Consider the following 27,969-nt stretch of genomic DNA (forward strand, 5'->3'; position numbering starts at 1 on the left):
ACAGAAGGAAAAACTAAAGTCTAAACAATTGGAATGAGCTTGAAAGTTAATATTCTTCAGCACCGTTTGAACTCTCTTAGTCAAGATTTCCTGTAATTTCTTTGAGTAGTCTTCAGGAATAGTTCTTCAGGCTTCTTGAAGGACATTCAAAGCTCTTATTTGGATGTTGATAGCCTTTTGTTCTGTTCTCTGTCAACAGGATCCCACATTGCTTCAATAATGTTTAGCTCCAATCCATGACCAATTGTGAGCCACTCAGCATTTTCCATGTCTGCTTTTTTAATGCCATTTTTGTTGTTTGAAGTCTGTCAGCACTTGGAGGCACTTCACTGGCCTGAGGTTCTAAGCAGTTATCTGCCTTGCCTAAGGGCAAACAGCACCTCTAGGAAAGAATTATATGTTTTTGTCTCAGGCTGTTCATAACAAAGTGCCTAAAGACACAATTTGCCAAGTTGTCTGTTATGTGTAGACCCAACACCGATTCATCCCTTGACTCAGGAGCCTTTTTAATGTGTGAATGACTCACTTCTTAATTACCGTTGCAAACAAAAACATTCTTCTGATAATGGTCACAAACAAGGACTGAACTGAAAGTGAGTGAAAAAGTAGCCAATTCTAAAGAAAAACTTTGATAGATCGCCAGAAAGCCTGGAGAACTATCACTCAAAACCACCTATAAAAAAGTTCTGGCTCCTTGGAAATAAAAACTAAGGAAATGAGGGATGACTCAAGACTTTTCTCAACATTTTCTTAAGGTATTACACTTTTGAATAATATTGCTGCTTTGGATAGTGACAAAAAAGCTCATTTTAATCTGGTGTGTAACGTCATGCTTTTATGATTTGTCATATTTTTGGATTTGAAGATCTTAATCTGCAAAGCTTCTGCCAGTTAGCGGCTTGAATGAGCAAAGTTCCCTCTTAAATACAGCAAAATGGCAATACGAAGTAGAAAAACTTTAACGAGACATTGTTTATAATACAACCATCCCAAAATAATGACATGGTACAGTAGCCACTTCCTGCTGTTCAGCAGGCAGGATTTCTGCAGGCTCCTCGGTTTACTTTCTGGAAGGATGAGCTCAGTCGTATAGAAGCAATTAAAGCAAATGTGGTGAACAAATTATTCTCAATCTGGTAAAGTTTTCATAGATCATTTGAGCTAAATACATTCACACTGGACGCTGTGACACGCTGTGTCTGGTTAATGTTTGGCTTTGTGATATCTGCTAAGAGGACATAAAAACCAACAAGCCAGGTAGATGGTGTCATAATCCTTTTTGAACATTTATAACAGGGCATTTAAAGCTAAAGGAAGGAGATGTAAAAGGGAGACTTTAAGTGCTACAACGGTATTTAGATTTCCTTCTCTCTCTCTCTTTTAACCTTGTTTCACTTGTACCCATTTAGCTTTAGCTCCAAATGTATTTATGTATAGAGAATACAACAGATATACAGATTACATAACAGCAGACTATTGAACAGATATGAAAGAATAATAAAATAAAGTGGTGTCATCTTATCTTAATATTTACAAATGGAAAGAATGCAAAATGCTGATCAAGTTTTCTCTGTAGCATTTATTGATGGGAGGGTGATTTCCACGATATCTGGTAACCTTTGCTCAAACGGGATACCACTAAAGATCTCACGCCCTCATCCAGGTGGCTCTTCCACAGATCCGGACTTTGTCCTTCTCTCTGATGAGGAAGTCTAAGCCGTACATCGACAAAGTGCGGGTTTCAAACATGAGCAGAGTTTGATTGGAAGCAAAAACAGCGCATAAGGAACTAACAACAAAAGGTAAGAATTGGTGACAATATCAGCAGTACACTGAATATGTCTTTATTGTTTCTCTGAACGATGTACGGCGAAGGCTTGCTGAAAGGTTGGACTTAGTTCTTCTCTTTATTCACGGCTATCAACATAATTTAAAAACATGCTTTTAAAAATAAAATTTAAAGAATAAGGGAAAACTTGAATAATTATTTAAAATGAATTCGTGGTGTGGTTTTGAATCCAAACTTTTAAAGGGTTAATGATTTTGGTTTCTACTGACTGTCATTACGCCACTTTTCCACCAACTACACATCATATGTCAGTCAGGATTTGAACCTCATGTATTCTTCATATGTCATTAATCAAGATCTGATTTAAGTGTTCCCTTAATTATTTTGATGTGTAGATAGATAGATAGATAGATGTTAGATGTACAGTGCACGTTGTTTTATTTGTATCATATTTATGTGTTGTGTTCAGTGTGTTTGGTCATGTGTCACTGCAGGTGTGCAGTTGTGATGTAACTGACCACATTTCTGTGTTACCACAAGATTGATTTCTTGATCCGTTTATAATTCTCTGCGTTTTAATGTAATTTTCATTCCTCTAATTAGCTCGGACTTAACACAATAAACTTGTAAAAGTGGGAGATTTATGGGTTTATTTCAGATACAGGTGGGTGAGTCCACTCACGTATGACGTGTGTATGATTCATGTGATATTCCAGGTGAGTCCAGTCAGCATGTTCAGGAATAACAGCCCCTTTGGCTGTGATACCAGTAGCTATGCAGACTCATTCCAGTCCAAGTATGTATTCTGGCAATTTTTTATCTGGGCAACAATCAATTGCCTGATTGCTTTATTTGTTTATTTTATTCAAAGGTTCAAAGGTTTATATTTGAGTTTCTGTTTTTCTGTGACAGTGGTTATTCCACGATGGATGAAGCGCCATCACGGCTTTCAAATATGTCGAGGCCAAGTGCAAAATCGATTTACTGTAAGTAAACATTGCTGTTAAACGTACTAATAGGTTTTAATTTCATATATATAACTCTGATTTATCTTATTGGATATTTATTTCTTTTATGACCTTATGCGACTGATCATTTGACTATGTCATTGCTGCCTTTCCATCCTAAATATTTCAATTGTCAATTGTTATTATTATTATTATTATTATTATTATTATTATTATTATTATTATTATTATTATTATTATTATGCTTCCACCTTTAATTGTATTTGTGAAAGAACATAAAGACCTGCTTTGTGTTTCAGCAGTGCAGAGGCAGGAGTATGCAGCATCAATAAACAAGATGATGGGCAACTTTCAGTGCAGGGTGGAGGTGGAGTATTAAGAACATTTTCTATTATACATCCAAATGTACGTGTCTCTGGATAGTGTCAAACTTCTGTTTTAATCCTTCTGTGCCGCAGCACCTGTTCACCTGTGACCTGGACGGGAAGGACCTGAAAAACATCACAGACTGTGTGGACCGTTTGAACCTGCTGGAGGAGATGGGTCATGTGTGGGGTCAGAACATGCAATTGGAGGTGCAAGGCACCAAAATGATGCTCACAGACATTGAAAACAAGGTAACAACCACAGCGCAGCTTACAAAAAGTCTATTTAAACTGGAATGAGTTAATTGGATGAGTTATCATCTCATTAAATTTGTGCCAATTTGCATAAATGTCTGATATCAAAAGTACAGTAAAATGCAGACCCGCTGTCATGTGTCATACAGGCGGGTTGAAAGTTCTGGGTAGGGCTAATAACATGGTGAGGCAACCATGTGTATGTCAGGAAGAGGAAAATGCACATTTGCCAGTAGCATTTTACCTTAAAACCCTTTAAAACCTTATTTATTTATTAGGATTTATTTATTTATTAGGACACACTAACCAATAAAGTAAAAACATACCTGGATAAGAAACTCACTGCGGATCATTATCAGTCATCGCCTGCCCAAACATCAACATTATTGAAGCAGTGTGGGATTATTTTGACAGAGAACAGAACAAAAGGCAGAAACATCCTAAGAAGAGCTTTGAATGTGACTCATGAAGAACTATTCCTGAAGACTACTTAAAAAAACCCAAAGGAAAACAAAGAGAGTTCAGACTGTGTTGAAGAATAAATGTGTTCATGTGAAATATTAATTTTCAAGTTCATTAGAATCATGCAGACTTTGTTTTTGGCTTTTGTACTCTATATCAGTTTATTTTTTTTAAACATTTTAATACATTCATTTACCTATTTTCAGTTTCTCTAGCAAAACATAAAAACATGAGCTGTGACTCCAGAGGTTTTCACAGTACTGTTTAATGATGTTCAAACTTTTATCCTGCAATGATAGAAGCTATAAAAACATGTGAATCAACAACACAACATCCTTTGTGATGACTTTGTACTTGCTACTGTGCTTTTTCAGGACGAGCTGGAGTCGATGCCTCTCAGTGACATCCAGGAGTTCAACGCTGTGCTGAACGCCGGGGTGTTTAACTCTCTGCTCACAGTGTCAGTCCAGGCCAGGAAAAAACACAACCACACTGTCTTCATGTTCCAGTGTGATGATGTCAGGGTGAGGGCAAACTGGCCGAGATGGCTGCCATCATGACTCATATCAAGCGAAAGCAAAGGGCAAGTGATTTTCTAATTCTTTCTTCTGTTTTTTTACAGGCCGACTATGTTGAAAAACATCTCTCACTAGCACTGGCACGCCAGGGACAGAATTCGGGCATCAAGTACTGTAAAATTTCTGTGTCCATACACTTTAATCTTTATTAAAGTTTTCTTCGTGAAACTGTATCTCACCTTTTTTAAAAAAATCAGAAATGAAGGAGTGAAACCTGCAGTAATCCCTACACCCAGAGAGCCAGAGCCTGCAGCTGAACCAGCGTGTCAGTGGAGTGAGCCTGACTATGGTAAGGTTGTGACAGCATACATGGTGATACTGATGCACTGGTTATTGGTGTGATGATGGCGTATTCATCCTCTTTTTCATCTGTTTGTGGTTGTGCGTATAGAAGACCATTTGCATGATCCTGAAATGTTACTGCCTGAAGATGAGGAGGAGGATGAGGAGCCCTTCATGCGTAAAGACGTACCTCGTTCATACACGGAGCTGGACAGGAATGTGGTGAGTTTTCTTTAGAAGTATCTTTTGCTTCTTCTTTGCATGCTTAAATCAGAAAGCATCTTTAATAACATCTGATGAGGGAAGAATAATAATTTAATAAAATAATAATAATTTCTCAGTGGCTTTTTTCTTTCTTGCAGGATATGTTGAATCATATTTTAAGTGACATCGAAATCTTCATGGGACAATTAGCTGCAGCAGAAGCTAAAAATGCAAAGAAGAAGAAGAAGATGAAGAAGAAGCAAAAGGGGAAAGGTCATTTTACGCAAAACTTAAAAGCACACTTGAAAAAAAAATCCCATATTGTGTGAAATTCACAGCTTCCAGCAGCACCTGGTTTAACTCAATTCAGTTTAATTCAATTAAGTGTTATTTATGTAGCAACAAATCACAGCAACAGTTGCGTGCTTCATATTGTAAGGTAAAGACCCCACAAAAATACAGAGAAAACAGAGAAAACCCCAACAATCAGAGGACCCTCTATGAGTAAGCACTATGGCGACAGTGGGAAGGAAAAACTCCCTTTTAACAGGAAGAAACCTCCAGCCTAGACCTATTGCAGGTCTTTTAATTTAGTAATAAAAATATAATTTTAGATGTTAGTTTAGTTTAGCTGTCAGTTTCCGCTTTGGTCTATATTCATTACATAACTGTAGATTGCTGTGGGCTGGCTAAAATTACAAAGACTACAATCTGTATTTAAACAAATGTATTGCCTTTACTTATTTATTTACTTACTTTACTTATTTATCTTTGTTTGTTTTTTATTTTTCAGTCATGGACAGCATGCCCTCTCAAGAAGAATTTGAAGAATGCCTCCATAAAATTAAATTTGGCTTAAACCTGCTGGTTTGTTTCCCCTTTTCCATTAACACAATATCATCATGCTGTGGGTCTGTGTGTTGTTCCTGTGTAACATACAGTATGTGCGACATCTTTCTTTGACAGGGGGAGCTCAATGGAAAGATCAACAATCCCAGTGCTCCTGAATTTGTCCACTCCTTTTTTGTCTCGTTAAAATTCGTAAGTGACTATTAAAAACATTTTTGGCATCATCTTTAGAATTTCCCAGCACTGTTTCCACCTTCACACACACACACACCCACACGCACACAGGTGCGCGATCACAAATATAATAGAAAACATAAATTGATTAAATTAATGATAGTCTAGAGTGAGGAAGAAATCTGAGGAAAGGTAGCAAGGACATTTAAAAAATCACGTGTAACAGAGCTGCTTAAAAGCAGGACTAAAAAAAATTCTCTCCTCACACAGGTCATTTCAAAACTGAAGCACCCTGACTGTGAAACGTAGTTAAAAAGACGTTTTTTCACAGGACTGCACCCCATGATTCATTAGCTTGTAGAACCACTTTTAGCACTAATTGTTTTGTGACTTTATCAGTCTCTCACATCACTGTGATGAAATTCTGGCCCACACTTTTTTACAGGGTTGTGTCAGTTAATTGAGTGTTGTGGGCATTTCATTTATGCGCAGCTCTCTTAAGGTAGCCCCACAGCATTTCAGTTGGGTTAGTTTGGAGGTTGCAACACGTCCATTCTTTTCTTTTACAGCTGTTCTGTTTGAAATATGCTGCTCTGCTTGGGATCATGGTCCTACTTATAACCAGTTTAAGCTTGAAGTGTTACACAGAGGGCCTCATGTTTGACTTCAAAATACTTAGCAGTTCATGGTTGTTTCAGTGACTGGTTTCCAGGTCCTGTGGCTCCAAATGAGCCCAAATCATCACCCCTCCATCGCTGTGCTTGACAGTTGTTATGAGGTGTTCATGCTGATATTCTGCGTTTGGCTTTTGTAAAAATGCTGTCACATAAAGAACTGTTAATGAGTGTTTAAACACTGGGAATTAACTTAACTGGGGATTTGATTCTCATTTTCTCACTGGCTGGACTTTAAACTGCACAGACACCTTCTGCTGTCATCTCAGCAAGCCTTCCACCTGCTCAGGGTGGGCTGTGCACACCACTATTCCACTGGACTTATATTTGTCATTAATTGTTAATGCCCTCATCAGGTGGTGTCACACTGTCCTGAGGTTCTGCCGCCCAGTATTATTGCGCCGTTGCTGACGCCTCAGTGTATCCGTCTCATGAGTGAAGTGGCGTCCACGGAGGAGGACGAGCTGTGGCAGTCTCTGGGAGATGCCTGGAACATTCCCAGGTGTAACAAGACATCTCTTATACTTTGACTTCTTTTTGTTTACAGCCGAGAAAGTGTTCTGTTAAATGTCAGCAGGGCAATCAAACATGTACTCTTACTGTTATCAGTACCCAGTGGCCAGAAGATGATGAGGACATCCCAACCTACACCCCGCAGTTCTTCGATGGCTGGCAGCCCCCTGAAGTCACTGCAGAACCTCCCCCCACTCCACCTCTGACCAGACAGAGGAGTGCACCCAAATCTGTGGCCAGACCAAAGAGCCCACAACCTGCACCCAGTAAACCTGTGACCAGGCAGGAGGATCGGCAACCTGCACCCAGTCAGGTAAACGAAGCATTCAAGTATCTTCTAGTTACTTAAATAAATAACACAGAAATTCACATCAATGCCATTTTCTTCTTCCACACAGACGTATGCCAGTTGGAAACCTACACGGTACGCACGAACACACAAAGGAGTCAATGATTCAGTGCAAAGTGAGTGTTTTTGATTTTGATTTTTTTCCCAGCTCAATGGAGCCAAAACCGCGAGAAGTGCGTGTGAAGTCTGACTTCATTTCAAGAAACCAAAGAGAGCTCACCGTGAGAAAAGGAGAAATAGTTCAGGTATCAGCAAAGTGACTCATCCAATTTTTCTGTCCCTACTCGCATTTGTTTTGCAAACTGCCTCCATATTTGCTTTATTTGTGCCTACAGCTGCTGGACAAGTCCAAGCAGTGGTGGAAAGTGAGGAATGACAGAGGGGAGGAAGGCTTTGTCCCCAGTAATATCCTGAGCGATAATGATCACCAACCTGATGAAGAGGTTACCACTCAGCAGACACGAACACGTTACAGTTCACATTAAACTCAGTGTTGTAGAGACACACAAACACTGAATTATTCCGAGCGCAAATGATAAGAAATAAAAAGCATGTTTGTGTAGGATTAGACTTTTGCAAAGCCACAGGTGCTAATGGGAATGATCCCATTCCTGTTTTACTCCACACTCCAGGAAACTAGGATTTTACTATAAATACAAGAAACATTACTTGTAATGTGTAACTGCTGAGCGTTTTTGCCCTTCTAATTTGATGTTTACTTGTGTAAAACAAAGCAGAAAGCCCAACAAAGACAGGAAGTAAAACTTTCAACTGTGTAAAAGAGACCAAGAATTACAAAATAAATCAGGAACAGACATGAGCAAAAACTAATAATCATATAATTTACACTATATAGCAAGCTGTATGTGCATTTTTATTTTCATACTTAATTAAAGTAATACTACTTTACACTTAAAGTAATAATACATTATCGTTCCATTTTCAAAGGAAATTGTGGCCTCACCTGTCCTAACAAAGAGGTCCAAGCCTGGCGAAGTGAAAGCCTGGCTCGAAGACAAGGGCTTCAGTAAAATGTGAGTAAAACCAGAATTCTTCACTCCCTAATGTAATGAATTGGCTGTGCGGGTGACCTTGGTGTTAGTTTCTGGCATTTACTATCCAGTGTCTGCATAAAAAGAAACATGAAGGTCAGAAAGATCAGCTGAAATATCAGGGAGGAGGGACAAATGTGGACAAACAGTTAAAGAGTAAAAATGGTCTCAGATGTGGATGATCAACCTGCTGTGACATGTGCAATCATCTCTGTTCTCCTTCATATTAATATTAGTGTTATCAATTATCAAAATTATCACAATTTTCATACATTTCAGCTTTATTTATTCATTTTTTTCAGTCTGTTAAGTATAAATATTAAAAACAACCTTAGCCGAACAACAAAACACGACATATTAATGTATACTTCATTAACCCTGTAGGAAATTGCTTAGTCCTCTGCATTTAACCCATTCTACCAGTAAGCAGTGGGCAGCTACCAATCCAGCACACAGGGAGTAGTGTGTAGAGACAGCACCTTACTCAAGCCCCAAAACTATTCATGGCAGCGGTGGGATTCAAACCAACGCCCCCAAAGACACCGGAGCCTTAATCCAGCACCTTAGACCGCTCAGCCACGCTACCGATTGCACTGTGTTATTATGTATTTAATCCAAAAAGCAGAAGCTCCGTGTGAAAATCGGAGTTCTCCTTTACCCTCTTAATCTCTATGGAAGCAGTAAGTATTATCCAGGTGCTGCTAATCAAATGCACATGACTGACTTAACTGATCATCAGCAAGTGTGAGCAACTCTATAAAAGCTGAAGTCTTGGCAGTTTGCATTGCCAAGACATAAGCAATGATCTTATTTTCAAATAATTTCAAGTCTTTCACTCTACGGTGAGAAAGATTTTTCGCAAATGAAAAACATTCAAGATTTTCCAATCTTCCCTGGAGTAGACTTTTCAACCCAAGGTCAGACCATGCAATGCAGAGGAACTACAAAAAATCCAAGACTCACACTTTTCAGACTCTACAGGCTTCAGCATGTTAAATGTAAAAGTTCCTGACAGCATAAAGACTGAACAACTATGGCTTGTTTGGAAGGATTGCCAGGAAAAAGCCTCTTCTCTCTAAAAAGAACGTGGCTGCATGGTTTGTGTTTGCCAAGCCTAAGCTACACTAAGAACAAACTACAAGACTTCTGTAACAATGACCTTTTGACAAATGAGATCAAAATGTTTGGCCACATTTGGGAAAACCAAACACAGCATATCAGCACAAAAAACAAACACCTCATACCACCCGACAGCACGTTGATGGAGGGGTGATGATTTAGGTTTTATTGGCAGCCACAGGCCCTGGGTATGTTGCAGTCATTGAACTGACACAAAATCCTCTGAGTACCACAGTATTTGTAGAGTCTAATGTGAGGCCATCTACCATGTTTGGCTGAAAGTGAGTGATGCAACAATGATCCCAAGCACAGCAGCAAATCTACAACAGAATCACTGAAAGTGAAAAAATACAGGCGTTGATGCAAAGTCCAGACCTGCAACTGACTGAAATGCTGTGGTGGTACTTTAAGAGCTGTGCATGGACAATGTCTACAACTTAACAGAAGAGTGGGCCAAAAGTTCTCCATAATTACACGAGAGACTGTTAAAGTCATACAGAAAATGATCACTTCATGTTATTGTTGCTAAAAGCGGCTCTGCAAGCTAGTGAATCATGGGAGGTACTTAGCTTGGCTATATAAATCTGCAGGTATATAACGACACAGTTGTGTGTACTGCTGCACACTAAGCAGGTTTTCCAAAGTGTGAGAAACACAGATCCATGTTATTTTTTCTCCTGCAGCACTGTACGCTGTCTCGGCGTGGTGAGCGGCACTACGCTTCTGGGCATGACAAGAGAGGAGCTGAAGGTGATGTGTCCTGAGGAAGGAGGCCGAGTCTTCTTCCAGTTAAAGGCAGTCAGGTCGCAGCTAGCTGTAAGTGACAAAGCACTGCTTCACTCACTTCTCCCATCCATGTGGAGTTTCTATAGAAGCATGCTGCATGTAGCACAGACAACTCTGCTCTGTCTTTTGTGAACACTTTAGGCTTCCAGTTAAGTGAGACCAGTGACGGGACATCAAAGGGGACAGAAGAGGACCAAAACTGGTCACCGATGATCAGACTCTGAAAACTTTGAGCTTTGAGTTTACAGTGCATACTTACGTCTTGTGTGAAATCGATTAAATATGCTACTAATAATATATATATATATATATATATACACATACATACATACATGCATACATGCATACATACACACACACACACACACACACACACATATAGTCGTGTTGTCGTCTTGTGTAATATAAGATCAGTAATCGCTTGAACTCTGTAATAAAAAGTTGGAGTGTAATTTGTCACAGAATAACCTGTAAATAAAAGTGTGACACAACCTGGGTGAATTAACATGCTTTATTTTGTTGTCGAGTCATTACACGTGAACCTCAGAGGTATCTGAATCTGTAAAACACTGGCAGTCCATCTCAAGCAATAAGGCTACAGATTACAGATTAATGGAAATAAAATCAGGCAGAATTTAAAAAATGATCAAAATGATAATAATAATAATGTCTACACAGTTACATGGCTGTAAAAACAAAGAAAAAAACCTCAGCTGAATACAAACACACACTGAGTATCAGAATACTTAGAGCACTATGAGGTTAGTAATGTAAATGATGCCGAACATGTTAACTGTTAACGCCATGTTTTGAATATATGCTGTGTTTCTGTGTTGGCTCCCACTTAGTGTTACTCGACTTCACGTTTTTTCTCTCTGACCCTCATGTGCTACTATTTACTGAGCTCAATCTCCGGTATATATTGAAATATTGGTTTTAATACAACAATACCAGAAACGTGAGCTTCTGAAGTAAAAGGAGTTGTTGCTTTTTCTTTTTTCCTGATGGTTGGCTTCAATATATTAATTATATGAGTAATATATTAATTTGAACTATGCAAACTATAATGGGACTTTTATGTAGTTTTCAGTATGTCAGCAGTTGATTGCTGTCAGTTGCAGTCTTGAATACTGCTGCTGGGCTCCAAAAAGACATGATTTGTGAGGTAGGGTGTACTATATGTTGGACATAATTAGCATAATAAACAATAAACAACAAGATGTAAAAGTGAACAGATAAAAACCGAACAGGTGGAAAAGTTTTGGGTTGGTTCAGATGACAAATGCCGTAGCAGCATGAGCAACTGTAATCAAAAAAACTCCCATAATCACAGTGCAAAATGTTACAGAGTAGTCAAAACTGAATATTAAACGAGCAAGTAAAAGGCTAACGTCAGTGTAGATGTAAAATCCATCAGTGTTTTGGTTCAAATGAAAAAGTGCAAAGGCCAAAGTGTTCACAGACACTGCTGGGGGTGACGTTTGGCTTTAGAGTAAAAAGTACCAACTTTGACACTTTATCTGTTACATTTGCATTGAAATACTGAGAGTTCACAGGAATAAAAACAGGTGAAGAATAACGACTAATGAAATAATAAAGAGGCAGAGCAGACACTCTGTGTCCACTTAGATTCAAAAAGCAATAAACAGACAAATTGAAGTGAAGGGACAGAAGAGGACCCATCATCAATTAGATAAAATTACCCATCTTTGTATTGCCTTTGAAAAATACACTCTTTACAGAAACTCCCACAGTGACATTTCCACGGAGCTCCACTTGTGTAGCTACAATTTATAGCTGAAAAATGACAGATTCTCCGTTTTTATCCTAACCACCTCTAAAGCAAACACTTTCCTACCCTAATACTTTACAGCTGGTTATTCAAATAAAGCCCGATACTTTCTGACTTGTTCTCTTCTAGTCTTGGCATCAAGTCTTACTCGACTGGGGTTTAACAAGTATGCTAGCAGTTTGATGGGAGGTCCAGTGGCAGGCAGTGTGATGTTATATTACAAAAATCCCGAGGTGGGTGATACCAGCTTTGACCAGGTTTGGGTCAAGTAAAAAAAAAAATGCTACAAGTACCATGCAAATGTCTTAACCATGTCCCAGCATGGTTTGTGAATTTGTACATGGTGAACAGAACCGAATACAAACCTGCTTGCTACATTACAAAACAGATTCTGGATTGAAACCTGGTCAGCAGCCCTGAATTAGTTTAGATGTTTTACACTAAAGCTTGCTGTAAACATCAGTCTCATTCTCTCCTGCCATCCATTAATCATGCAGACATGCAAATAAAAAAAAAAATCATCTACATACTCACAGAACCGGTAATAGATCCTCCTAAAGGCCAAAGTAAAAGCTACTTTACACTGATCATGCAGCTAGGTGGTTTCAGCTAATCGGTGTGAAGCGCGTATATGCTCAGTGTTTATCGACTGAGGGAAAATAAGCAGGCGAGAAAGAGAGCATGCACTGCTCAAAGCTAAAAATGAAAAGGCACTGTGAAACCTTGGCTGGGTGCATATGTACAGTGCATTGCATGCAAAGGGGAAAAACCTCTGTGACTGTCTAGTAAAAGGAATGAGAGTGATCGGGGCCCCTAAGACATACAGAGGGGGGTTCGTGGTCACAGTGAGGTCAAAGTGAGAACTCATCCACATTTTTTGTGCTGTGATTAAAATCTACAGTGTCTCTCCTTCAGCACACAAACATCTCATCATTTTTGACGAGGTCGCTTCGTACGCTGCTTAAAGAGTCCCATTCGCTTCAAGGAATGTTTGCAACAACCTGCTTCTCTCCTCTCGACTGTGGAGTTTTTTTTCTTTCTGTGCTGACTGAATCATGGAAGAACGATTCTAGAAAGTGCAATTTAGCAAGTATATGATTAAAAACCACACCAAGCAAGACACACACAGCTATGATTTAGTTTAGTCAAAGTTTGTTGTGCAGGTAAGTCCAACCTCCACCAACACTCAAAGCGTGTTATTCCTGCAAAAATAGATCAGTAATTTTTCATTTGTGTGTAATCAAATGAAAGAACAGAATGACTAAGTATAGAAGAAGCTGAGCAAAACAGGGGAGGTTTAAATGTGCTGGTTGTCAGTGTAAATACTGCAGCTACTACTATGAAAGCATGTTACTAATTAATAGAAAACACCACAGGGACCATCTGATGGACAGGACAGGAATACACCACACGTTTCCCTGCTGTTCAATCTCAGAAAACCCTGATGGCAGGCCCTGCAAACCTTCATGGAACTGACTCAGATTGCAAACAATGGACATTTGGAGAAACTTTAAATAAAATAACACATGGCTGGATGTCCCCCCCCCCACCCAGCAACATTAAAGTAAGTGGAGCCTAAGTGTTCTGGCAGAACTATATTCTTGGCTTTTTCATAGCTGTGCAGCTGACATACTTGTACAATTGTTGTGGTGGTGTTTTATGCTGCTCTCACAGCACATGTCTTCAGTGTCATGCTGAGTGGACCACGGGTTTGGGGATTTTACATTTTGTCAGGTTTCAACGCCGTCCCGGGAAAGAGCCCATGGTGAGAGAGTCCTCCTCCTCGATAGCGTCCAGCTCGTCCGTGCGCACAGCATGAGTGATGAGCTGAAGCTCCTCGGTGAGCGTCTCGCTTCGGTACGCCACGCGGATGTCCGGGACATTGGTGCGGCGGATGTCGTTGCTCTCAGAACCCTCCTTAGCGTAATTTGGACCCAACCAGTAGCTTTTGGCCTGGAATGAGAGGAAAATATATAGTTGACACTGATGTTCAGTGTATGTGTGTGATGGCGCTTCGCCATCTTGTGGTGGCTCTGTGTGTGTGTGTTTTGCTCTGTTGCAGGGTTTCCTCAGTCGAGCTCAGCTACTGTACTTCCACTTGCCTGTAGGCCATCGTGCCTGCACCCTACCTCGCTCTGAATGTTTTAATTTATTCTTAATTCTTTACATTTTTCTTTAGATTTGTTTCAAGATTTATTAATTACTGTCAAGTTGGTCTGTGTGGGACGATCATTATTTTTTGGCATTTTTGCCTTTATTGGATAGTGGAGACGGACAGGAAAGTGGGGAGGAGAGAGGAGAGGACACGCAGAAGGTCAGACTCAAGTTCACTTCTGCCCTCTGGCATGTGATCACCTGCTTACCCACTGAGCCAAAGTGGCGCCCACAATGATTTTAATTTTTTGAAGTCTTGCACCACATTATATAACAATGTATTTCTAACCTAATGTTACATTATTTAACGCTGAGCAATACATTTAAGATTTTTTTAAAGTGTTTCCACAACAAAAAACTTGTAAAGGATACTATTTATGATCAAACTACAATATTTTAATGACTTGCAATGGATTGTGTGGATATGTGCAGTGCATACATATACATGTGATCCCTGCTACACAAATACACGAAGAGAGCTTTAAATTAGTTTACCTTGTATGAAAATCCACTCATGAGGACACTGTTTCTTGCCAGCTCACACATGTCACATGAACTTAGTTTCCACACTTGAGTGGCAATGCTGTACTCCTCCATCAGAGGTTCCTGGGTCCAAACAAGCAAACATGGAGATTTCTACAATTTCCTTCTATAACTTTTCACACTGTGTGCTTTAAGTGAGGCCATGTGTGGATTCATACCAACCTTGGTAAAGTGGAACTGGAGAGGATCATCGGTGGACAGGGAGACCATGAGGCCTCTGGACAGATACTCTGGCAGTGGGTTGCGGTGGTAACTGAGGAACAGGCTGTTGTTGCTCAGTGGTGACATGGCAATGCCGACTTGAGCAAGGTAATAAAGATACTGCAGCACCGGAGCCTGAGGTCAGACAAAGGTGAAAAGCAACAGAGACAAAGAGACAAATCAGCAAATACAGCTGCAAGCTACAGTGGATTGGCAGATTTGCTTTGATTATTCTTGCAGAAACAAAAAAACAAAAAGCACACCACACACAGTCACACTAAACTAAAAAAAAAAACAGCCTCTCATTTTCAATTTATAGCATATAGGGTTAGATCTGTAACTCCTTTGAAAAATTAACTCATTTCATTCAAAGCAAAATTATACAAAAAACCCAAAACAACTATGTCAGTGTTCAAAATCCTATGGCCATAACTATAAGTGTCTCAGTAAGGTCCTGGGCCATCAGGACATCTTCAATGCACTTTCACTGTACAAATCTCCAAATTTTCACCATCCACTATATATAGCACCCCTATGATGATGGTGATGATGAAGGTGGTGATGTATCAGGTCAGATGATTTATCTTCTATTTCAGCTGCTATGATGGCAATTATAGCAAATGTGAAAAAAAATGCCACTTTTTAACCACTAATGGTTAAAAAACATAATATAATATAGACCAATATAACAAAAACAACGCACCAAGCTAAGGACCCCTGGTGCCCTGTTAATGTTTTTTTAACCCGTCAGAAGTGTTGATGCAATGTCAGCATTACAAATCCAAAGTTTGTAAACTACTAAAAATTCCACAACTGTCTTTCAGAAACAATCCCCCGCGTGGTGTCCTGACCTTTCTGAGCAGCAGACCATGAGAGATGTTCTCTGACAGCATGAAACCCGACACCAGGTGGTGGATTGGCCCCGCTTCCCCACAGTGAGGTCGCAGCACAAACGTATGGAAACCTCGCCGTCTGAATCAAATTAAAAAAGCAAAGCTTTATGGTATTTGTCATTTATGATTTTAATGAATCATGTCTTTAAACTAACAGATATGTTAAATATGTAAAAAAAAAAAGAATCAATATATCCATATACCTTCGCAGGTGGTTGAGCACACTCATGTTGGCATAGGTGTAGTAGAGGTAGTAAGAGTAGGGTGGGTTGTCTTCTTCTGTCCAGTTTGCTGGAAGCGGACTGTCGAGATTAAAAATGTGGTGCTCAGGTTTGGACTCATCGTCCACGCTGTCAAAGCCCACCACCTATTAAGCCACGAAAGCGGACAACAACATAATCATTTAGTGTCTTTAAGTACGGATCCCGATGCGGTGAATTCCTCGTGAAGAGACACTCACATGCTCCAAGAAGAGATGCAGCTCAGGATGACTACGGGGGTTGATTGTGACTTCAAACAGAGGCATGAAGATGTTCTCCAGCATCTCCTGGAAATTAGCCAGCTGCTTCTTTGTGTGGTACACGTCACTAGAAAGGTGGGGATTGGACAGTAAGTTGTGTCAGGCTGTAATCTTTAACTCAGCTTTGTTTTCTTTCTGCTTTTTCGCTTTTTAAAGATTTAACAGTCCAAGCACAGTATAGGTCCTTATCTAAATCCTAATATCCTGATCTAAATGCTAATGAAACTTCCTCGTGTCCTTGGTGTATTTTTTGTAATCTGCTGCGTACTCTCAATCATTTAATGATGAACTGTTGGAGGAACACTTACAACAAACGGGGCACCTGGACAAGCCAGCGCACATTATCAGAATACACGCTGTGCTTGACAGCCCACTGAGCCAACTTGTCCCATTCATCTCTAGAGCGGCCGTAGATGGACAGACGGAGCTCAGAGTTCTGGTACTTGCTCTCTTCGAGGTCAAACATTACCTCCTGGACAGATAAAGCCAAAAGAAGTGGGTGTGAATACTTTCAAGGATTATTTAAATAAGACACATACAGTACCGTACAAGTATCACTTCACACCTTAATTATATGTGCAAAATATTTCCCTTCGATGTAGTTGTCTGTCTTGATGAAGATCTCTCTGAGGATGGATTCTCCGATGGGGTTGTATTTGGCGTTGAACTTGTCAAACCGATGAAATGTGTTACGGTCCTGATGAGTTAAAAACAAAAAAATTTAATATTATATCAAATATTATTTTTCTACCACATGTATCACACAGTGTGTCTTAACACACACACACACACACATATAAATATAAATGTTACTCTCTCTCACCGCGTGCATGTCGAGCGTGTCTACACTCAAATCGAAAGCAGTCAGGTTCATGCTCTCAAAAACCTCCTTGAGGGTCTGACCACGCCCACGCTCAATGTGAACGATCTCCTCGGGATATTTCTTCATGGCTCTCTTAATGAATCTCAGCAGGTGCTTCTGGTTCATGCAGGATGAGGCGTGTATGTGTGTGTCCACCTGGAGTCAGGTCAGAGCAGGTTTAATGTTCGAGCTTCACCAAAAGCAGTTATTTATGCAGCGGGATTAGCTCTCGATGAAATTGTTTAAGCATTTTTTTAACGTAGGTATCTATATTTAACTGTCACTTGTTGACTCTTGCCTTTCTGATGTTGTAGAAGTCTCTATGAGGAACTTTCTTCTGAGCTGCCAGCTCCTTCATCTCGTTCAGAAGGATGTGCATTTGAAATTTAGAGCTTAGGTACTGCAGGCGACGGTAGCAGAAAGACTTCCTACAGAGGAGACATGGACGTGTTATATTTAGACTGTGCACTGAGCCATAAAACAACTCAGACTTCAACTCATATTGTTAAAAGAAAAACTCACACTGGCCCATTGATAATAAGAGCCATCATCACATTCATGTCTGCAATATACTCTTTAAGGTCAGGATATGGCAGGTCAAGTTCTCCACTCCTGAAAAGCAGAGTGATTATAATGTTATACTTAATACAGACAGAGTTGCTTAAAAAATAACACGTCATTATGAAGGTGCAAACAGATCATACTTGTCCATATTGGTTTTCTTAGTGTAGACATGGACTACCCCGTCTACCATCTTGCAACCATATTCTGTGTCTGGTGGCATGTTATTGGGGTCCTGATTGTCGTAAGGGTGTGTTTCAGAAACAGGTGGATGGACAGGGGCATCTGGAAAAAACAAAAAACAAAACGGGAAACGGATATCAATCTTTTTTTTTTCATGCTACAGCAAACACATAGGTATAAAATATATATGCTACAGAAACTATACTTTTTAATGCCAATAATAATGCTGAGATGTAAGAAGCATTTTTGTTACACAATTCACCTGGAGTGTTTCTGTTTTCACTTGTCTAGTTTTTACCAAAAAAAAGTTCAGTTGCAATTATTTAAAAATCTCATAAATTTGCATTTTATTGAACAACATAACAGAGACAACATTTCAAACGTTTAAACTATGACAATGTATCATTTTAACAAAAAATGTGTTCAGTTTGGATTTCAAAGACGCAATACATCTCGAAAAAGTTGGAATGGGCCATGTTTCATGTGTAGCATCGCTGTGTAGCATTAACAGACTTTTGGGTCCCATTTTTCTCTGATAAAAGATTCAAGCTGCTCAACACTCGTGTGTCTGCTTTGTTGTATTTTAATTAAATGCTGTTACAACTGGTGAAAGGTCTGCACTGCAGACAGACGAGCACCCAGATTCTTCTAATATGAAGCCATGCTGTTAAATTAGATGCACTATATGATTTAGTATTGGAATGCTGAAATATGCGAGGCCTTTCCTGAAAAAGACATCAATTGGATGGGATTGTATGTTGCTCTAAAACCTGTGTGTGTGCGTCATCTTCACATGTGGTTTGATCTTTGCACGACAGAGCTTTAACCTGCATTTGTGGATCGCACAGTGAACTCTGTTTACAGACAACGATTTCTGGATGTGTTTTTGAGCCCATTCAGTAATTTTCCACGACAGCATCATGCCTTTTTTTTGCCTGAAGATCACAGAGATAAAATATTGGTATTTGGCTTTACCCTTGTGTGCAGAGATTCTTCCAGATTCTCTAAATCTGTTTTGAATGTTGATGATATTGTGTTCTGTAGATTAAGGTATTTAAAATTCGCAATTTTACGCTGAGGAACATTATTCTACAATTGTTTTGTTTTTTTTAACTTCTATTAATCTGCAAAAAAACCACTAAACCAAAAGTCTGCTTATCTGCCTCTCTGGGACGCTCTTTTTTGAGTTGTCTGCCATCAAATTCAAAATGAGCTAATGTTTTTCATGAAATAGCAAATGTCTGTTTTCTGTGTTCTATTGTGAATAAAATATGGGTTTATGGGATGTGAAAATCATTGCTTTTATTCTCATTTTCAGCATCCCACCATTCTGGGAACTGAGGGCTGTGGCAATGTCCATCAAACCAGAGAAAAAATACAGAAAAAAATCTTCAGGAAATTCAATCACTTCTCTAATCTATAATTAGTCTATAATTACTGTTTGACGTCTGTCAGTCTTTTTGAAGGCTGAATGAGCAAATTAGCTTTTGTACCTGTGAAACTTCTGATTTTCCACAAAATCTGAAATGTCATTGTAGTACGGGAAATATAACCATATCTTGGTAGTTTGCAAAGCTACTATTATGAAAGAACTATTATTTACAGTGTAAAGGGGAAATAACTTCGATTTGTAAAGGGTGACAAGGGAACTTGTGATTATTTATTTTACTGACATTATTGTTCTGCCAATTATTTTCTTCATTATTTGACTGTTTGCCAGAAAATCTCAAGGAAGAAGTCAAAGGTAGCTGCTTTTTGTCTATTTATGAAGTCAAGTCCAGCTGGTTCAAGTATGTTTTCTGGCTCCGTCTTTCTAATGAAACTTTTGCTTTTTTCTGCCTAGCTATGTTGAATGTTTGCATGTTTACCAGCATCTACAGGGGTCTCTGGTACATCTTCATAAATTCCCAGATCCAGAGTCTTCATCCCAAGGTCCTGCAAGGCATGAGCTGTAGTCTTACAAAAGTTCTGCAGGGAACGGTTTATGTACTTCTCCCGGATAAATAGTGCCTTCACAACACACTTGGCAGCATCTACTAGGTCAGTGAAGGGCACCTGGAAATATAAATAGAAAAGTCGTGAGCAAGGATGCAAATGAAACAGATTTGAGTATTTTGTTTTCACTCCTGATACATTTAACTGCCACCACCTTGTGCAATTTGTCACTGACTCTCTATGCTCTCATACTGACTGCTAGGGTCTCTAATATTGTCTATTGTGTATAAACTTTGAGGCAACTGTTGTTGTGATCTGACACCAAATAAGTAAAAGTGAGATGAACTGGACTGAATTACTTTGCTAACTATTGTTTATTATTTTTAAATCCTGTAAGTAGCGTTCAGCAAACGATTCTCACCCCACACTTTTCCTCTCCAGATATTGAGACCCGCTGGTACTCTCTCTCCATCGGCATTTCTCGCTCCTTAACGGCATCATCAACAGTGTCCACACTTTGGTCTTTCATTAACCTTAAATGATAGAGGAGGGGGCAGAGGAGGGGAAATGCAACGGCACACAAAGTGGTAAGATGGAAGAAAAAAAAAAACACACGACAGGGCAGTCCAGTCAGTCTGAAAGACTTTTAGATGACTTGATTTAAAACTTTTTTTTCATGTTGGATACATTTAAAACATTTATTTATGGTAGATTATCCATTAACTGAAAAAACAAGACGGGTTTGCAAACATTTTACAGTAATGAGATGAGGATTTTGTTCTCTTCAGTCCTAGAGATTGAAATCCTAGGTATAGAAACGAAGACAAACTGACTGAGCATGGGTAACAATAAGATGTCAGGGTAAAACCCTTAATAGTTAACCCATGAAGCTACTCAATGACCACAACTCTGTGAGCAAGTCAGGATTTACAGGAAGTACAAGTTTAATTATTGAAGAAACCCAAAATTTTAAAAAGAGGGGATACAAGATGCCCGAGTGCCATAGATGCACTATAGGGAGTTCAGTGACTTTGTTCCAGTAAGAAAAGCAGCTTGCAGTGTTTCAAGGTTTTCTGCACAGTACAGGTCCATAATAAAAGCAGCAGAGAGCATCAGATTTCTTGTCTTTAATCAGCAGCCAGCACACAGAGAGCTCTCCTACATCACAAATAAACCTTCAAACAGTGTCCACACTTTGGTCTTTCATTAACCTTAAATGATAGAGGAGGGGGCAGAGGAGGGGAAGTGCAACGGCACACAAAGTGGTGAGATGGAAGAAAAAAAAAACACACGACAGGGCAGTCCAGTCAGTCTGAAAGACTTTTAGATGACTTGATTTAAAACTTTTTTTTCATGTTGGATACATTTAAAACATTTATTTATGGTAGATTATCCATTAACTGAAAAAACAAGACGGGTTTGCAAACATTTTACAGTAATGAGATGAGGATTTTGTTCTCTTCAGTCCTAGAGATTGAAATCCTAGGTATAGAAACGAAGACAAACTGACTGAGCATGGGTAACAATAAGATGTCAGGGTAAAACCCTTAATAGTTAACCCATGAAGCTACTCAATGACCACAACTCTGTGAGCAAGTCAGGATTTACAGGAAGTACAAGTTTAATTATTGAAGAAACCCAAAATTTTAAAAAGAGGGGATACAAGATGCCCGAGTGCCATAGATGCACTATAGGGAGTTCAGTGACTTTGTTCCAGTAAGAAAAGCAGCTTGCAGTGTTTCAAGGTTTTCTGCACAGTACAGGTCCATAATAAAAGCAGCAGAGAGCATCAGATTTCTTGTCTTTAATCAGCAGCCAGCACACAGAGAGCTCTCCTACATCACAAATAAACCTTCAAATACTCTACCTTTCACGCTACTTCTGTCTCCTATCACATTTGTTCCATAAGATATTGAATCATTGCTACACACTAATTTACCATGTTTGGTAAACCCAGCTCTTTTAATAAAAAGTTAAATAAAAGGTCACAGTAACCATTTCTAAGACATATTAAGTCACCAGCAGGGGGGAGACGTAGTCCATCTCGACGTGGCAAAAATCACTGCCACTGGTTTTGGAAAAAAGTACTTTCACTGGGTTAGCAAGAACTATAGGCTAGGTATTAATAAATATTATATTAAGGATGAAAATTAAATGTCCACAGGTACAGTACTATGCAAAAACCTTGAGCAATCCCCTCATGTCTTTATATTTTCTTAGGAAAATTGGAAATAGATGTAGAGATTTATCAAAGCATCCATAAATATGAAAACATTTTAAAGGGGAAAAACAGAGTTTATACAATCATAATAAGCTTGAAAGTCAACATTTGTCATTTGAAAGTCAACAGTTCGAACACCTTTATTCTTTAACACAGCTTGAACTCTCTTAAGTAAGATTTCCTAAAGTAGTCTTCAGAAATCCAGACTCCTCGAAGGACTTTCAAAGCTATTCTTTGGATGTTGGCTGTTCTCTGTCAAGATTTTCCCACATTTCTTCAATAAGGTTGAGGTCCGGGATCTGGGGAGGCCAATCTATGACTGAATGTTCCACTGTCTGGTTTTACTGGATTGCACTGATATGCTGAAAAATGAAGCCGTTGCCAATCAGATGCTGGGTCAAAATCTGAGTGAGCTTCTGAGTTCATAATTCCATTAAATTTTGATAAGATCCAACTCCACTGACTGAAAATCAAACCCAAACTATGACAGAGCCTCCACCATGTTTTACAGATGGCTGTAGAAATTGTTGTTTCTTTCTCCTCATGTTGAAACTTCAGATTAGGAATTCATGACTATATAATATATCCTGCCATGGAGTGTGTATAAATTGGCATATACCACTATTATCTCCCTGTTTCCTTTCTGTAAGAATGTTCTTAACTCCCACCTCACCTGCTGTCATAGCTTTTAGGCTTTTTTGCCCTCCACTTGTCTATTTTTCCCACAACCTTTAAGTACGCCCTGCACACCATCCTGAGATATGCTAGGTTTTCAGTTAATAACTCTTAATCGATATTAGAAACTATGTTAGCTTGAATTTCAACTGAAGAAATATGGAAGGAATTTTGTGTTTTTATGACAGGCCTCTGGTAACAAAGTGCCTAAAGAATTTAATATACAATAAACAACTTAAAATGAGGTCTTTGCTAAGTTGTCTGTTATATGTAAACTTAACACTGGTAGCTTTTTATGCTTGAATAATAAGCAAGCACAAGAACTGATCTGCTGGTCAGGGTTTAATGGCTTAACAAAAGCAGAAAGAAACATGTCCAGCTACAAGGACTGAACTGAAAATGATTTTAAAAAGTCACCAATGGAAGACTTTCAGAAAGCATAGAGACCAATTAAAAAAAACAAAAGCACTCTCTCACACACACACTCACACTCACACACACACACACGCTCCTTGAAAGAAAAATATTTTAAAAAATAAGGTTTGGCTCATGACTTCTGCACATTACTACTTTAACCATCTCAGTTTCTCAGAGTATGGGTAAACAAAACAGATAACAGAGATAAATAAAATACGACCAAATACCAAGGAGGAGTTCGAAAAAGTTCGAGGCATAGAAATGGCAAAATTAGAGCCAAAATGTCACCTTCACGTCCAAATGGCGGACTTCCTGTTGGGTTTGCGTCAATGGGCCCACAGACCTTTTTGTTTGTCTTGGCATGGTACACATGTGTGCCAAATTTCATACATGTAGCTCAAACGATGTGGTTGTAGGGCTGCATTTAACAAGGCATAGGTGGCGCTCTAGAGCCATTTCCCAGTGCTCATATGTAAAACCATTAAAATACAAAATTTTTCACCAGACCTGGCATGTGTGCAAAATTTCATGAGTTTTTGACCATGTTTAGGCCCTCAAAAAGGCCCTTGTTTTGCCTGAATAATAATAATAATAATAAGAAGAAGAAACGGAGCAGATACAATAGGGCCTTCGCACTCTCAGTGCTTGGGCCCTAATAACAACCACAGTTAATAATGACTAAACAAAGGATAAAAAAAACCCCACTGAGGCAGAGCTCACTCACTCTAGGTCTGCAGCACTGTCGATTTTCATGAAGTCCTGTTTGGCACGGAGCAAGATCTCTGGCTCAAGCCTTGGGGTGATATGCAGCAGTGCAGGATAGCGTGGGCAAGGCGGGGGGCAGATGGGCACAAGAGGTAGTGAGAAGAAATTAAGCACACAAAGGAAGGGAGACCAGATATAGACACCCATTCAAAAAGCAATGTGTCTTACACACATATACATACTGTACACAAAGACTTTTAGGTATTAAGTGATCAAGGTCATCTACACAAGCAATTATTATTGGTTAGTAATAGTGAACTCTGATTGGTAAACAAAAACTTGCAGAGGGCAAGTCAGATAATCACCCAATGATCAGCTTAGTGGTGCAGATAGTCAACCCTGGCAATCAAGACAGACCCCACCTCCTTATAAAAGTATGACTAGGCCACGAGAAAAGATGCTAGCTGCTGGCTATCCCAGTTATCCAAAAATTGTGGTTAGTCAGCCTGCACGTGGGCAGGTTGGGAGCTGATAAGCATGTGTGCTTGAGTGGAAACAAGACTGTGTGTAAAATGCAGGAGGAAAAGGGAAAGCTATAGTTGTTTGTCTCTGATAATATATCGAGCTAGTTTAACGGGCTCTGTATGTGTAGTGTGTTTGCATTTCCTCACTTAATATCCTGGCTGATCTGCCTCTCCAGGCGATGACGTCTTTCCTCCAGCTGTTCGATGGGACTGTCCTCCGGGAACTCATACGGAGCACTCCGCATCTCGCTCTCTGTCATGCTGCGTGTGAACAGCTCCTAGTTGAGGCACAGATTATACCATTTATGGTGTCGTAAAACAGGAAGCCATGTCAATATTTATGCATTTATGGAAGCCACTGAGGCTCTGATAAAACATCATCATATTTACCTACAAATGAAAACCAAAGGTGAAGGCTGGACTGGGGTGTGTCAAAACAATTTGCATAGTTTGTGTGAGATTTTAAAAGACCACCCCCCTATTTTGTCTGGAAACAATAGCTGTCCAATTTTAAGTTCTTACCTCAGCAATCTCTTTGTACTTTTCCTCCATTGATGTGCGCAGGTCGATTGGGCAGTGTGCAAGAGAAACAGGCGTCCCTGGAAGGGATCGCTGGGTTTTGAGGGGTTTGGGCCCAGATGCACCGCAAAGATCTATAGAAATGCACAGAAAAGTGTTACAGCGTGAGACAGGTATGTGATCTGAAATACTTAAACTTTGTGGGTCATTCCAGGATTTAATAAAGGCAGAGCCAGTAAATAATATTAAACTTTCTAAACACAAAGTACAATAATAATTTAAATGTACACTTTCTTAAGTAAACCTGTTCAACTGCTCGTTACGGCAGTTATCAAATCAGTCAACATGGCGACAACTGAGTATATTTAGGTATGTAGACATGGCTAAGACAACCCCTGGAGTTTAAACTGAACATCAGAGTGGGGAAAAAAGGTTATTTTAAACATGGCCTAGTTGTTGATGCTAGATGAGCACATTTGAGTATTTCAGAAACTGCTGATGAGCTGGGATTTTTGAACAGCTACCTCTAAGGTTTATAGAGAATGGTCTGAAAAAGAGAAGCTATCCAATAAGCGGCAGTTTGTAAATTATGGCATTCTGTTTTTATTTACATTTTACACAGGGTCCCAAGTTTTTCCTGACTTAGATTTGTATTTAAAATTTCACAGAGTTTAGATAACCACATAAATTATCATGTGCACGGGACGTGTGGTGTGTGTTTACTGCCAAAAACTCGTGGAGGTTCACATACTTATTTGGGTACTTTACAGGCCAAAGCTAATTCTGTAGCAATGACATAAGTCACTCTACAAAGTTCTTATTCATTTCACGGTCTGCTAAAAACAGAGACAGACAGAGTGATGATTAATATCAAATGAAGAAAAAAGGGAAAGACTCTATGTTGGATTAGGAAAGACTGAGAGGATATCTAAGAGAGGAAAAGTACGACTCTCACAAGCATAAATTTAGCTCAGACATAACAGCTTAGTCTAATGTGGCACTTAGAACTACCGTGAGCAAAAAGATTTAAAAAAAAAAAAAAAAGAAAGAAAGAAAGAAGAACAGCTCCAAACATGTCTGTCAGCTAAAATCTTGAGTGTGTTATTATAAAAGTAACTGTAGCAGGTAACAGATTTCAAGTCAACCCAAACACTGGCAGTTATCACAAAACTGGGCAGTTTTTACTCAAGACGTTACTTTGCTTCCTTCCTTCAGCTGCAAGAACGCTGTAAGCAAAAACAAAAAAACACAACACAACACAACACTTACCCAGAGGTTAAAATAATTAAACAGGGTGTAATTTTGAGTAGCTATAAAAATCTGGTCGCAGCAGTTGTGTCTGCAATCAGTGATAGAGCATGAAAATACTTGCACAATGCTGTCGAACAAAGGCCAGCTTAGAAAAAAAGACTAATTTTACACACTGTACTTTCATGTGAAAAACATCGACAAACACAATGAGAGTGACACAAGTTGGAAATGGATGACAACACTATTTCACACTAAAACAAAACAACAGAGGTACAAAATGAGAAATTTCGTGCCTTTTTAGACTCTAATACACTGAAGAAAATCAAATCTACTGATTCTGCGTACTTCCTGGGGGCAGCCAGGAATTTCAGTTAAAGTAAACTACAATTTAAACTTCCGTAGTTAAAAAGGCACAAAATCTCATTCAACCACTCGTGAGGCCTCTGGGAGTGGTGTGTTCATGCTCCTCTATAATTCCTGCCATCATCAGTGACGTGTCTGCCCTGTCACAATTAGTCTCCGCCATCTGCTGTCTGCCTCTAAGGCAGTGGAGTCAGGAAGGAGAAGAGGGTAACTTAGCACAGTACATTAGTATTGTGAAACATTTCATTATTGCACTTTGAAGTGACTCATGGAAAAACCCAAATGTAACTGAATTACGGTGGTGACACAGATTACACTGGACGGAAAGTTTCAAGCCAAACGAGGCTTATTTTTCATTTTAAAATGGACAAACAGGTGACTTAAGTATACAGATGCTCACATAAACAGTCATTCCCAGTATAGTATCCATGTAATCCTCTGGCCTTTCCATAACAGATGACTCCTAATCCAGTACATCACAACTCTATTTATCTCAGTGACATCACTCTGATGGGCAGTACAAACTTTCTACAGACTTCCAATGCAAGTAAACACACCAAAAATGATTTGAAAAAAAAAGAAAAATTGAAGCACAAGCAAGCAGAAAAAGTACATTTCCACTAACTTAGCTAACAACAGTGATATTACTAATAATACTAATTTAAAATAAAATCACTAAAACAAATAACATCCAAAATCACAACATGTGCTACACAGTAAAACAGCCTATCCCTAACAGCCTAGTAAGAAAACTTTATTTACAAAGGCCTACCAAGTCATTTAATGGCTTTTTTTTTTTTTTTTTTAAAAGTGAAATAACAATAAGAAATAGAAAGACCATCAATTATTAAAATGAAGACATGCATTGTTTCTATAATCTTTACACATTTTTAATATTTAAGACTTATGTTAAAGAGGGACCTAAAATCTAATCATGCTCATTTTTCTTGGCAGTATTTTTGTAAGCATCCCTTTTTTATTTGCTTTGGTACACAAGCATTGACTTCCAGACCAAACATGTCGTTTGCTGTGTGAGCGTTCCTGCCTATTACAGAGTGAAATAGCTTAACCCTTTCATCTTCATCTTCAGCTTTTTTCCCTCATAACCCTGGGTAATATTGACAAAGCACTCCATCCTAAGCCCTTGTGATGTCCCTGGGACCTGAGACTGCACACCGCCCACATGCTCGTTTAGTATCTGAGGAGCTGGCTCCTACTCTAAAAGGATCAA

At 39.1% G+C, this 27,969-nt stretch overlaps 2 protein-coding genes across 5 annotated transcripts in view; one reads left to right on the forward strand and one right to left on the reverse strand.

The window, feature by feature from the left end:
- Positions 1-2,484: 2,484 nt before the first annotated feature.
- Positions 2,485-10,551, forward strand: eps8l3a (EPS8 signaling adaptor L3a). Its single transcript, XM_035914772.2, has 18 exons — positions 2,485-2,585; positions 2,702-2,775; positions 3,060-3,124; positions 3,216-3,374; positions 4,214-4,363; positions 4,462-4,526; positions 4,615-4,706; positions 4,809-4,921; positions 5,062-5,176; positions 5,697-5,770; positions 5,870-5,944; positions 6,957-7,102; positions 7,210-7,426; positions 7,512-7,537; positions 7,611-7,707; positions 7,798-7,905; positions 8,411-8,496; positions 10,317-10,551. Exons 1-18 carry the CDS (start codon positions 2,485-2,487, stop codon positions 10,549-10,551), a joined length of 1,998 nt encoding a protein of 665 aa, XP_035770665.2.
- A 365-nt stretch (positions 10,552-10,916) lies between these two features.
- LOC102778475 (AMP deaminase 2-like) overlaps positions 10,917-27,969 on the reverse strand; it is a 34,607-nt gene continuing 17,554 nt past the window's right edge. For all 4 annotated transcript variants that reach the window (XM_087840755.1, XM_087840754.1, XM_087840753.1 and 1 more), the window contains 17 exons: positions 25,128-25,258; positions 24,753-24,883; positions 24,101-24,169; positions 20,485-20,596; positions 19,997-20,183; positions 18,089-18,230; positions 17,907-17,996; positions 17,683-17,812; positions 17,346-17,540; positions 17,088-17,219; positions 16,831-16,994; positions 16,463-16,589; positions 16,206-16,369; positions 15,961-16,081; positions 15,071-15,244; positions 14,861-14,971; positions 10,917-14,164 (listed from right to left, as the gene is read on the reverse strand). In XM_087840755.1, coding sequence (XP_087696881.1) covers positions 13,949-14,164; positions 14,861-14,971; positions 15,071-15,244; positions 15,961-16,081; positions 16,206-16,369; positions 16,463-16,589; positions 16,831-16,994; positions 17,088-17,219; positions 17,346-17,540; positions 17,683-17,812; positions 17,907-17,996; positions 18,089-18,230; positions 19,997-20,183; positions 20,485-20,596; positions 24,101-24,169; positions 24,753-24,883; positions 25,128-25,258 — 2,396 coding nt within the window. In that variant the 3' untranslated portion in view covers positions 10,917-13,948. The remainder of the gene's footprint in view (positions 14,165-14,860; positions 14,972-15,070; positions 15,245-15,960; positions 16,082-16,205; positions 16,370-16,462; positions 16,590-16,830; positions 16,995-17,087; positions 17,220-17,345; positions 17,541-17,682; positions 17,813-17,906; positions 17,997-18,088; positions 18,231-19,996; positions 20,184-20,484; positions 20,597-24,100; positions 24,170-24,752; positions 24,884-25,127; positions 25,259-27,969) is intronic.

This window comes from Neolamprologus brichardi, chromosome 5, assembly GCF_056152115.1.
Source record: "Neolamprologus brichardi isolate AB-2024 chromosome 5, ASM5615211v1, whole genome shotgun sequence".
Classification (NCBI taxonomy): domain Eukaryota; kingdom Metazoa; phylum Chordata; class Actinopteri; order Cichliformes; family Cichlidae; genus Neolamprologus; species Neolamprologus brichardi.